Source organism: Scyliorhinus torazame, chromosome 19 (genome assembly GCF_047496885.1).
Source record: "Scyliorhinus torazame isolate Kashiwa2021f chromosome 19, sScyTor2.1, whole genome shotgun sequence".
Taxonomy (NCBI): Eukaryota; Metazoa; Chordata; class Chondrichthyes; order Carcharhiniformes; family Scyliorhinidae; genus Scyliorhinus; species Scyliorhinus torazame.
Window position 1 is genome coordinate 93,948,990 of NC_092725.1, and position 13,143 is coordinate 93,962,132.

General features: G+C 49.0%; 1 protein-coding gene across 16 annotated transcripts in view; it reads right to left on the minus strand.

The window, feature by feature from the left end:
- The window catches only part of mybpc1 (myosin binding protein C1), a 203,378-nt gene extending 190,534 nt beyond the window's left edge, over nucleotides 1-12,844 (minus strand). For all 16 annotated transcript variants that reach the window (XM_072484804.1, XM_072484802.1, XM_072484799.1 and 13 more), the window contains exon 1: nucleotides 12,683-12,844. In XM_072484804.1, coding sequence (XP_072340905.1) covers nucleotides 12,683-12,707 — 25 coding nt within the window. In that variant the 5' untranslated portion in view covers nucleotides 12,708-12,844. The remainder of the gene's footprint in view (nucleotides 1-12,682) is intronic.
- Nucleotides 12,845-13,143: the final 299 nt, after the last annotated feature.

Consider the following 13,143-nt stretch of genomic DNA (forward strand, 5'->3'; position numbering starts at 1 on the left):
CGCGCCTTGATGGGCCGAGTGTGGCCGAGTCCCGCCGGAGTACGTTACGTATGGTCCTACCCGGGGGACCTCGGAGTTTTGACTGCGGGGGCAGTCCTGGTGGGGAGGGGGGGGGGGGGGGTATCTGACTCCGGGGGGGACTCCACGGTGGCCTGGCCCGCGATAGTGGCCTACCGATCGCGGGCGGGCTATTTCCGTAGGGGGCTTATGTTCCTCCGCGCCGGGCTCCTGCAGGTCTCCACCATATTGCCCGGGGACTGGCGTGGAGACGGGAACCCACGTGCGTGTACGAACTCGCGCCAGCCGTGGCGTGCATGTGTGGATCTGCGCCGGCCGTGGCACGCCGGCCTTCGAGCACTGGAGCAGCAGACACCAGTCCGGCGCTGTACTAGCCCCCTGGGAAGGGGTGAATACCTGGGCCTGTAGGCCCGTTGATGCCGGAGTGGCTCACGCCGCTTTTGACGCCGCCGTCAGAACTTAGCCGCTGGATCGGAGAATCCCGGGCAATAAAACCTATCTGGAACCAGTCAGAACAAAGAACCAAACGCTGGATTCTCCGTTTTTGGGACTATGTCCACACGCTGTCATGAAAACTGTGGTCTTTTACACTAGGAAAACTGGCGTCAAAAGTCCACAGATTCACCGTTTTGCTGGAGGCTAGCAGGCAGCTGTCGTAGAGGTCGCAGCTCTAGCTGCGGGTGTGGCCCCCAGCACTTCCAGGTCAGAGACCATGCATGCGCATGGTGGTGGTTTGCAGCGGCTGCGCTGTGCTCCATGGCGGACTCAGCCACGGACCTGGGCCGGCAAAGTAGTGCTCCACATCGGCCGTTCGCGCACCCTGCACACCCGCTCACATTGTGCTCATCCCCGAATGAAGCCCCCCCCCCCCCCCCCGCGCGCCAATCGGCCCTCCCCCGTATGTGGCGACCCCAGACTTTGTCCGCAGCCGCCACATGAGGATCCCGGACAGTGAGACCAAATGAGTCCCACGCTGTCGAGAATTCGGCCGGTCGGCAACGGAGCATCGCGGAGTGGGCCTCAGGCAATGGCCTGAGGCGATGGATACTCGGCGCGGTGTACTCCACAAGTACGGTGATTTTCGGGAGGGGGGGAGAGAATTTGAAATCCTGCTGAAAACGGATTCTCCGCCCCGTCGCCAAACGCAATTTTGGCGTCGGGGAGCGGAGAATCCAGCCTCAAATCTCCCTATTTTCTAAAGTGAACACTTTCAGCACATGAATATGAAGCACCACATGGCATGATGTGGCACCCCATCGTGTCTAACTGACAGTCCCTGTGAATAACGCCTGAGAACTTAGAAGGAAGGTCACCTTCGTCTAATGTCTGTTAATAGCTGGAACAGAGAGCAATGCTCTCAGCTGTTGTCTCGCAGTGGGATGCCTGCAATTCAGAAATGACCCTGTCAACAGCTGGAGATGAGCCAAGGTATCAATGAATATAGAAGAAATTGTTTCATGAGCCAGGGGAACAGACCACACATCGGTACGGGGACAAGTGAAGTTGGGCCCAGCACTGGATCCCACTTGGCAGGGAAAGAGAAAGAAAGCATTTCACATTGCCTTTCCTCCTCTCTCTATCTATTCCTCTATCTAGCACGCATCTTTGAAGGTCATCAATATAAGAAAGTAGGAACTTTTATTTAAAACTCAGCTTTCATGGCCGTAGGAAGCATTTTACAGCCAATGGAGTACTTTCTGAAGTGTAATCATTGTTGTAATGTAGGAAACACAGCAATCAATTTGTGCACCGCAAGATCCCACAAACAGTAATGAGATAAATGAGCAGATTCCTTTCAAGGTGAAGTTGGTTGCGAGATATGCATTGACCACAACACTGGGAAGAACTTCCTCCCCTTCTTTGGAATGGATGTTCTCAGATCTCTGACGTGGTGTGTACACTTGAAACATTGCCCTCCTTGGAACTGATTAAATTACGGTAGATTTTAGACTGTTATGAATTGACTGATCTTCCAGTGTAATCCTGACCCATACTGCAAGCTGACATTGGATGGACTTGGGAAATTAATCAAACATTTTACAGATTCTGGGAGGGTAGTTTAAACTTCCACAATGAACGTTTAGAATTCTCCACTTTTAGAGGTGCAGAGGGTTAGCAATGCCATTAGAAGAAACTAGAAGCCACAGAAATGGGCAATTTGTCCCAACTAGTCAATGCTAAGGTAGAATTCTCCCAGCTGGGACTAAGCCCCATGGCACGGGCAGGAAGGTGGCATGTTTTCCGCTGCGGAGACCAGCAGGGAACCACAACACATCTTCCAGCCCCGTCCTCATTAATTATGCTCTCGGGGTTTAACACCATATTCCGTCGCGGGGCAGGCATGATGGGACATGCCCTGCCGTCATATCTGGGTGCCATATTGAAAAGGTGCCGAACATCACTAGTTAGTGAAAGAAGGTGGACCTCCTGAAAATAACTGGAGTTCTGGATGGTGGCCTTCAGCAACCTTGAACCAACCCCCCCCCCCCCACCCCGACCACCACCACAACGACCATTGAAACTGCCAGCCCGGCCATGGGAGAATTTCTCCTCTAGTGTTTTCCCACACTCAAGCCTCCTCCCATCTTCTCAGCATCTCCTTCTATTCATTTCTCCCTCACATGTTTATCCAGCTTCCCCTTAAATGTATTTATACTATTCACCTCAACCATACCTTGTGGTAGTGAAACATAACTCCACTATTTAAAAAGGGAGGTCAGGAGAAAACAGGAAATAATATACCAGTAAGCCTGACGTCGGTAGCGGGGAAAATTCTAGAATCTATTATCAAGGATTTTATAGCAGAGCATTTAGAAAATAGAGACAGGATTGGACAGTCAGCATGGATTTCTGAAGGGGAAATCATGCTTGGCAAATCTACTGGAATTCTTCGAGGATTTAACTAGTAGAGTTGAAGAAGGGGAGCCAGTGGATCAGGTATATTTGTACTTTCAAAAGGCTTTTGACAAATTCCCGCGTAAGAGATTAGTGTGTAAAATTAAAGTGCATGGGATTAGGGTAGTGTATAGAGATGGATAGAAAACTGGTTGGCAGCTATTAGAATGCTGGCACAGCAACTGAGGAAGAGGGAGGCAGCCAGGCGAATAGGGAAGGTAGTCGACGGGAGGGTGGGGAAACTTAGTAGGAGATCCGGCAGGGCTGAACAAGGTGTTCTGGGTCATCTATAGTAACGGAACCCCCTGTGGAGCTGGAGGGAATAAGGCGCTTTCTGGATGGACTGACCTTCCCAAAAGTGGGTAGGGGGTTGGTGGACGGGCTGGGGGTCCCGATTAGGACCGAAGAAATATTGGGGGGCTTGAGGGCCATGCAATCGGGTAAAGCCCCGGGGCCGGATAGGTATCCGGTGGGGTTTTATTAAAAGTTCTCTGAGATAGTGGGGCTGGTGCTGGTTAGGGTTTTTAACGAGGCAAGAGACAGAGGGGTTTTACCCCCGACGATGTCACAGGCCACCATCTCCCTGATATTGAAACGGGACAAATACCCGGAGGCATGTGGGTCCTATAGGCTGATCTCTCTGCTCAATGTAGATGCTAAAATACTGGTCAAGCTCTTGGCGGCTAGGATTGAGGACTGTGTTCCGGACATTATTATGGAAGATCAAACCGGGTTCGTCAAGGGCAGGCAGTTGGTGGCCAACCTAAGAAGGCTGCTGAATGTGATCATGATGCCCCTGGAGAGTAGGGAGGTTGAGGTAGTTGTGGCAATGGATGCCGAGAAGGCTTTCGACTGGGTTGAGTGGGACGATTTGGGTCGGGGAGGGCTTTATCAACTGGGTTAGACTACTGTACCAGGTTCCGGAGGCTAATATTAGGATGAATAGGACTACGTCTGACTATTTTAAACTGTACCGAGGGATGAGGCAAGGGTGCCCCCTCTCCCCACTGCTGTTTGTGCTAGCAATAGAGCCGCTGACAATTGCCCTGAGAGCTTCTAGGGGATGGAAGTGACTGGTACGGGGGGGGGAGGGGGTCTCGGGGTATAAACTGAACATGGCAAAAAGTGAGTTGTTTGTAGTCCAGGCGAGGGGCCAGGAGGGGTCTGCCGTTTAGGTTAGTAGGGGACAGTTTTAGATACATAGGGATACAGGTGGCGCGGGACTGGGGACGATTGCACAAGTTGAACTTATCTCGGTTGGTGGAGCAAATGAGGGTCGAGTTCCGGAGGTGGGATGCGCTCCCACTGACACGAGCGGGGAGAGTGCAGACGGTTAAAATGACGATCATCCCGAGATTCCTGTTCGTATTCCAGTGTCTCCCCATTTTCATTCCACAGTCTTTTTTCAAGAAGGTCAATAAGATGATTATGGTATTTGTGTGGGCGCGAAAGTCCCCGCGGGTGAGGAGATTGAGGCTCGAGAGGAACCGAGGGGAAGGGGAACTGGCGCTGCCAAACTCTAGTAATTACTATTGGGCGACCAACATAGCTATGATAAGGAAGTGGAGGTGGGTGCGGGGTCGGTTTGGGGGTGGATGGAGGCTGCTTCGTGCAGGGGCACCAGTTTGGCAGCCCTGGTTACGGCGTCCCTGCACCTCCCGCCGACACAGTACTCCACCAGCCCTATAGTGGTGGTGACTTTGCGGATCTGGGGATCAATGGAGAAGGCATGTGGGGGAAGTGAGAGCATCAATTTGGTCCCCAATTTGCGACAATCACCGGTTTGCACCGGGGAATATAGACGGTGGGTTCCGAGCATGGAGGAGGGCTGGGATTGAGAGAATGGGGGTTCTCTTCTTGAAAGGGAGCTTCCCAAGCATGAGGGCGCTAGAGGAGAAATTTGGGCTGGCGAGAGGGAATGAGTTCAGGTACTTGCAGGTGCAGGACTTTCTACGCAGACAGATTCCATCCTTCCCACGCCTGCCTCTTAGGGGGATCCAGGACAGGATAGTGTACAATGGATGGGTGGGGGAGGGGAGGGTCTCAGATATATACAAAGAACTTATGGGGGCAGAGGAGTCGCAGACCGAGGAGCTGAAGCTTAAGTGGGAAGAGGAGCTCGGAGGTGAGATAGAAGCGGGCTTATGGGCGGAGGCGTTGAGTAGGGTAAACGCGACCGCAACATGCGCTAGGCTCAGCCTGATTCAATTTAAGGTCGTCCACCAGGCCCACATGACAGTGGCCCGGATGAGTAAATTCTTTGGATTGGAGGACAGGTGCGCCAGATGTTCGGGAGGACCAGCGGACCATGTCCTCATGTTCTGGCCATGTCCAAAACTCAGGGGGTACTGGCAGGGATTCGCGGATGTTATGTCCCGGGTACTGAAAACAAGGGTGGTGATGAGTCCAGAGGTGGCAATTTTTGGGGTTTCGGAGGACCGGGAGTCCAGGAGGAAAGAGAGGCAGACATGTTGGCGTTTGCTTCCCTGGTAGCCCGGCGATGAATTCTGCTGGCATGGAGGGACTCAAAGCCCCCGAAGGCTATCGGATATGGCGAGCTTTCTCAGTCTGGAGAAAATTAAGTTCGCTCTGAGAGGGTCACTGTCAGGGTTCGCCGGAGGTGGCAACCATTTATCGACTTCTTCGCGGAAAATTAATCATCAGCGGGGGGGGGAGGGGGGGAGGGTAACGTAGATTAGGGGTGTAGTTAGGCGGGTCCTTGTAGGAGGGGAGCTGGTTTTTGCACTATGTTGATTGTTCTTTGCACACTGTTTTGTATTGTTGTTGTTTACTATGCCAAAATGCCTCAATAAAATTGTTTATCAAAAAAAAAGAAATCTGGTTTGCAGACAGGAAACAAAGAATAGGAATTAACGGGTCATTAGTGATTTTTAAGCTCATAAATTCATAAGATATAGGAGCAGAATTAGGCCATTTGGCCCATCAAATTTGGATAAATGCGAGGTTATCCACTTTGGTATCAAAAATGAGAAGGCAGGCTATTATCTAAATGGCTATAAATTAGGAGAGTGGATTGTGCAATAAGACCTGGGTATCCTGGTACACCAGTCACTGAAGGTAAGCATGCTGGTACAGCAGGCGGTAAAGAGGGCAAATAGTATGTTGGCCTTCATAACAAGAGGATTCGAGTACAGGAGCAGGTCTTGCTGTAATTATGCAGGGCCTTGCTGAGGCAATACCTGGAATATTGTATACAGTATTGGTTTCCTTATCTGAGGAAGGATGTTCTTGCTATATAGAGAGTGCAGTGAAGGTTTACCCGACTGATTCATGGGATGGCAGGACTGACGTGTGAGAGATTGAATCAGTTCGGATTGTTTTCACTGGAGTTCAGAAGAATGAGGGGGTTCTCATAGAAACCTATAAAGTTCTAACAGTACTAGACAGGATGGATGCAAGAAGGATGTTCCCAATGTTTGGTGTGCCAAAAACCAGGGGTCACAGTCTGACTGTACGGGGTAGACTATTTAGGACAGAGATAAGGAGAAGTTTCTTCACCCAGAGAGTGGCCAGCCTGTGGAATTTGATACCACAAGAAGTATTTGAGACCAAGATATTGTATGTTTTTAAGAAGCAGTTAGAAATAACACTTAGGGTGAAGGGGATCAAAGGATATGGGGGAAAGAGGGATTAGGCTATTGAGTTGGATGATCAGCCATGATCATAATGCATGGCAGAGCAGGCTCGAAGGGCTGAATGGTCTCCTTCTGCTCCTATTTTCTATGTTGCACATTCTCACCTCTCTCTGAGTAAAGAAGTTGCTCTTGAATTCCTGACTAGATTTATTAGTGCTCTCTTATATTTGCAGCCACTCTTCCATAGTTTTAAAAGACCTCAATCAGATTATCCCTTAACCCTCTCTCTTCTGGAAATAATAGCCTCATCCTGTTCAGTCTTCCCTGAGACCTATAACTTCTCAGAGCTGTTACAATTCTTAATTTATTTTATGGCACCTTCCTCCTCGACATCCTAGTATGATGAGCAGAACTGCCCACAGTGCTGCAAGTGTTGTATAATCAATGTTTTACCCTTCTAGAAATGAACCCCAGGCACTTCTTTGTATTTTTATTACCCTACTTTTAAATGGGATTATTGTACAGTAATGCCAAACAAGGTGAATAATTTTAAAAATCAACATCGCAAAAGTATTGAACGGGGATTGTAAATTATTTAAATAGAGAAGTAAAACAGGTTTATAATGTGGGTTAGGGTTTAGGGGTGTGGTAGTCACCACTGTTTGTATATGTTGCACATATGAGAAGTAATACGGTAAGGCTCCTGTACTACAGGTACGGGGGTAGATCCCTGCCTGCTGGCTCCGCCCAGTAGGCGGAGTATAAATGTGTGTGCTCACCGAGCTGCAGCCATTTCGGCAGCAGCTGTAGGAGGCAACACATCTCTGCTTAATAAAGCCTTAATTACTCTCTACTCTCGTCTCGTCGTAATTGATAGTGCATCAAGGGGTAACATCATAGTTCCTTGAAGAAGAACTCACAGGGAGAGAATCAATGCTGAAGTACTGCGGCCCATCTCTGACCCCTGGGCTAACCTCCCCAACTAAGAGAGTGTGGAATGGCTTCTTTAATTTCTGAATCAAAAAAGGGGATTTTAACCCACTCAGCAGTTAAAATTACCCTGCAGAAAGGACCCAGCAACTCAAAGTGCTGCAATTGAATCCGTTGTATATTTTATATATTTGGTTTTCCTCAGAGAAATGCAGGTTCTAAGTATGCAGCAACTTTATTTACAACGGTTTTTAAACAATGTTTCAAAATGTCTACCCTCTCACGTTTCTAGAAGCTTCCGGCTCCCTCTCTGGTGTATGTTTACCTTTCTCAGAGTCAACACCCAGGCTTAACCAATTAAGCACAGTGACCATCGGTCATTGCCAGACTAAGGTAATCAAGCACAGAACAATTGAACACTATAGAAGCTGCTCTACTGAGCAAACAGCGGAGGGTATCCATCCTAACCCCACGGGGTATGTATGTTGGGGCCTGATGATTTAATTGGGACCCCAACTGAAATTTTAACTAATGGGTTCACCGTTGAGGCTGCTAAGTCACAGGGAAGTTGAACCCGGGCTAGAACAGATAAGGGACTTTTTGTTTAATTTAAGTAATTGCCTCGTTGGGCTAGGAAGAACATAAATGCTCCACCCAAGATGGTGCAGTGACTTTCGCTGAACCCCCTTCCCTACTCCACTGCCTCCCCTTTTACAAAATGCCTTTAAGCAATTGCAGCATGACATCACTAGAAGGTGTGTCAGGTGATACAGTTTTAGTTTCACTTTTGCCTTTCAGCAGAGCACAGATGCACAGCTCTGCAGCTCCCAGAGGCTTTTTGTCCATGTATATTTGTTCACATGTGCCTAGTCTTAATAAATGAACCTACAACTGTTTACCCAATCCTTTATGAGTGATTGGTGCATTTATATCATTATAAAAGCACAACATCCCCCACCTCCTTCCGAGACACCCCACCATCACCTCACCACCCATCCCATGAGACAGCCATGGCTTGAGGTGCTCTTAATTTGCATGTTCATATGTCATGACCCTATGACCTTTCATGTGGGCTTTGCTTTTAGCAGTATACAGGAGACTCCAGAGTATCCCTGGGTTGCTGGCATCCCTACCCAAACCTCATTTCTTGGATAGCAAACAAGTTTCCAATACAACCTCACGACCCTCCTGCCCAGAGTTAAAACTGGGGCACTTATCTGCTAATCTGGATCACACACATTATGCAGTACATCAAGCAGATAAACCGTGACTTGTATTTGAAGGATTCGCTAATGTCACCTTAAGACACAGTCTCCCAAACAGGAGAGGGGAGGAGTTTGTGATGCTATTATTGGGGTGGGATAGTGTGGACTGTATGTGAGGAGGAAGCTAACTTTACCACCCCAACAGGTAATATCAACAATACAGATTCTCTCCACCATTGACACTGTAACCCTCCACACAGTCAATTGCTCTCGGGCACTTTCAACATTCCTGTATTAGAATGTCTTTCATTCCATTCAAAAGAATACACAGTTTAACCCTCCTTTCTGAATCTAGTGCAGCAGAGATGTATTTTTCAAAGAGCTCATATTGCCATTGAGAAATAAATGGAAAGAAAATTGAAGGAGTTTGCATTTACATAGCACCTTTCACAACCCCTCAAGACAACCCATAGCACTTTATGTCGAATGAAGTACTTTCTGAAATGTAGATACTATTGTAATGTAGGAATGTAGCAGCCAATTCTTTCACAGGAAGCTCCCATAAACAGCAATATACTAATGACCAGATAACCTGTTTTCAGTGATGTTAGCTGTGGGATAAATATTGACCGAGAACACAAGGGAAAACTTGTTACTCTTCTTTAAATCAGTGCCGTGAAATACTTTACATCCATCTGAGAGTGTAAACAGTGACCCCCCCTCCCCCGTTTACCACCTCATCTGAAAGATTGTCCCTCCGCCAGTGCAGCATTCCCTCAGTATTGCACTAGGAATGTCAGTGTGCACTTTGTGATCAAAATCTCTGATTCAAGAGCAGTCCTCAGAGAGCCATTGCTGACACCCAACAGAGGTGGTAAGAGAATGCCCTCTCTTAGGGAGATTCACTCCCAGATTACCTTCTGCAGTTTATCTTTACACTCTGTCCCTGATGCAGTTGGGATTGAAAGGTCACTGTGGGATTTCACTTGTCCTGAAAAGCTGTCAACGGGCAGGGTCATAGTGACAGGCAGCAGCCGGTCAACGTACACTAGTCTGTCACTACTCAACACGGAGTGCTGACAAGTAACAGAGGGCACGTAATCCAATCCGAATCACTCTACTAAAATTGGATTCGCAAAAAAAAGCTTCCAAATTGACAGCGTTCTCATATTTATAACCACGAGAAGCAGGGACTCTGTCTGCCAGGCACAGCTGTGACCTACCCCATCCTTTAAAATGTTTCAAGAATGTAGAAGAGATGGGAAGATAGAGGGAGAAAGATAGGAAGATTTTGCTCAATGCGCTTTACTTCCATTGAGGTACTTTGTAAAAGTCTCTGTGTAATGTAAAAAACACAGCAAACTCCCAGGAATACTAATGGCCAGGTAATCTGATTTTAGTGATGTTGATTGAAGGATAAATATTGGTCAAGGCACGAGGGAAAACACCCTGCTCTCTGAAATAGTGCCATGGGATATTTTATTACAGGCCTTGTGTTAGTCTGAGGCAAAAGACAATTCATCCAACAATGCAGGACTTCCTCAATACTGACCCTCTGACAGTGCAGTACTCCCTCAGACCTGCCCCTCTGACAGCGCAACACTCCCTCAGTACTGACCCTCTGACAGTGCAGTACTCCCTCAGTACTGACCCTCTGACAGCGCAACACTCCCTCAGTACTGACCCTCTGACAGTGCAGTACTCCCTCAGTACTGCCCCTCTGACAGCGCAACATTCCCTCAGTACTGACCATCTGACAGTGCAGCACTCCCTCAGTACTGACCCTCTGACAGTGCAGCACTCCCTCAGTACTGCCCCTCTGACAGCGCAACACTCCCTCAGTACTGATCCTGACAGTGCAGCACTCCCTCAGTACTGACCCTCTGACAGTGCAGCACTCCCTCAGTACTGACCATCTGACAGTGCAGTACTCCCTCAGTACTGCCCCTCTGACAGTGCAGTACTCCCTCAGTACTGCCCCTCTGACAGAGCAGCACTCCCTCAGTACTGATCCTGACAGTACAGCACTCCCTCAGTACTGACCCTCTGACAGTGCAGCACTCCCTCAGTACTGACCCTCTGACAGTGCAGCACGCCCTCAGTACTGATTCTCTGACAATGCAGTCCTCCCTCAGTACTGCCCCTCTGACAATGCATCGCTCCCTCAGTGCTGATTCTCTGATAGTGCAGCACTCCCTCAGTACTGACCCTCTAACAGTGCAGCAACCCCTCAGTACTGACCCTTTGACAGTGCAGCACTCCCTCAGTACTGACCCTCTGACAGTGCAGCACTCCCTCAGTACTGACCCTCTAACAGTGCAGCACCCCCTCAGTACTGACCCTCTGACAGTGCAGCACTCCCTCAGTACTGATTCTCTGACAGTGCAGCACTCCCTCAGTACTGACCCTCTAACAGTGCAGCACCCCCTCAGTACTGACCCTCTGACAGTGCAGCACTCCCTCAGTACTGACAGGGCAGCACGGTAGCATGGTGGTTAGCACAATTGCTTCACAGCTCCAGGGTCCCAGGTTCGATTCCCCGCTGGGTCACTGTCTGTGCGGAGTTTGCACGTTCTCCCCGTGTCTGCGTGGGTTTCCTCCGGGTGCTCCGGTTTCCTCCCACAGTCCAAAGATGTGCAGGTTAGGTGGATTGGCCATGCTAAATTGCCCTTAGTGTCCAAAATTGCCCTTAGTGCTGGGTGGGGTTGCTGGGTTGTGGGGATAGGGTAGAGGTGTGGACTAGGGTGGGGTGCTCTTTCCAAGAGCCGGTGCAGACTCGATGGGCTGAATGGCCTCCTTCTGCACTGTAAATTCTATGTATGTATCTATGATTCTCTGACAGTGCAGCACTCCCTCAGTACTGCCCCTCTGACAGTGCAGCACTCCCTCAGTACTGACCCTCTGACAGTGCAGCACTCCCTCAGTACTGCCCCTCTGACAGTGCAGCACTCCCTCAGTACTGATTCTCTGACAGTGCAGCACTCTCTCAGTACTGACCCTCTGACAGTGCAGTACTCCCTCAGTACTGACCCTCTGAGAGTGCAGCACTCCCTCAGTACTGACCCTCTGACAGTGCAGTACTCCCTCAGTACTGATTCTCTGACAGTGCAGCACTCCCTCAGTATTGCCCCTCTGACAGTGCAGCACTCCCTCAGTATTGCCCTGGGTTTTGTACTCCAGTAGTTCCTGGCTCAGGGGTTAGTTTTGCCCCTATGCTCAGTCACGATGCATATTGATTCTTGCAGCCAGTTTGGACTCACATTCAGGCAGATTTAAATTCCTGGCTTTTCGCGCGGGGCGGGGCGGGGGGGGGGGGGGGGGGGGGGGGGGATGTGAAGCAAAGGAGGAAAGGCTGGAAATATCGGCAGGAAAGGAAAGCAGTGAACACATTAGCGGAGGCTGGGTAGGAGAAAAACCACCCAATGTCCCCTGTCCCTCCCCTGCCTTTCTGTTCAGCTTCTTCCTGCTCCTCCCAACTTCCTCGCAGGGAATGTCAGCGGCTTCAGCTTTCAGCAAAATACGGTGTTTTCCGATCCCTCAGGGAGTCTGCACTGAGAAATATCTTTGGGGTTTAAGATTCTTTCACTAAACCTCACCCGGCGATTTCCCTATTACTGAGGCAGTGGAGCAAACGTGAAGAGAGTGAGTGAGTGACAGGGGGAGAGGATGGATTGGAGTGGAGCTGCTCTATCAGTGCTCTCACACAGCAGGTAAGTCTGGGCAATCGGGTTAACATTGCAGGTTGATAACTCCGGAGAGCACTGGGTCCTGGAAACTGAAATGGCTCACAATCTAGTCCTGCATTCTGCTAGAAAATCTGAGGAAGCCTCCGTTTCTCAAAAGATTGACCCGTTTGGATATTAGCAGCACTTAACGAAACCCTGGGCTGAGAAAGTGATGTCTTCTGCACAGTACACCCGGGCTACACATGTTGCAATATGAAATGTTACTCTGAAAAAATGCCAAAGCCTTAATTAATACAGGAGTTGGTGCATCTCGGCAGAAGGTTCTGTGCATTTCCCCATATCTCAACCTTACCTGCTTTCTTAGCTGGTTCAGGCATGCCTGCCCCTAACTTCCCCGCGGTTCCTGCTCCAGAACTTGAACTGAACCCTTTCAAAACGTGCCGGGCTGCAGAAAAATGCAGTGGTTGTGATCAAAGACAATGCCCATCTTTTTATACGGAGCTGGGAGTCCTGCCGCAAGCACCGCCCTCTTTCTATATTGGCAGCGTTTTAGACCCTCGCTGTCAGTCATTGATAAGAGTTTAGTGCGGGACAGGGAGATTTATTTACTCACAGAAATCGAGTTTTGCAACAGAGGGAGAATTATATTTATAAACTTCAAAAGGATTCTGTATAAATAGCTCTCTCTGCAACGAGAACTGAGCTGAACTTGGTTATTCTTTCTTCAATCGAATTTAAATATGTTATTTTAACGATTATTCCTTTTTTTAAATCTCTTACCAACTGCGCCGAATTTTCACAAACGTTTAGTAT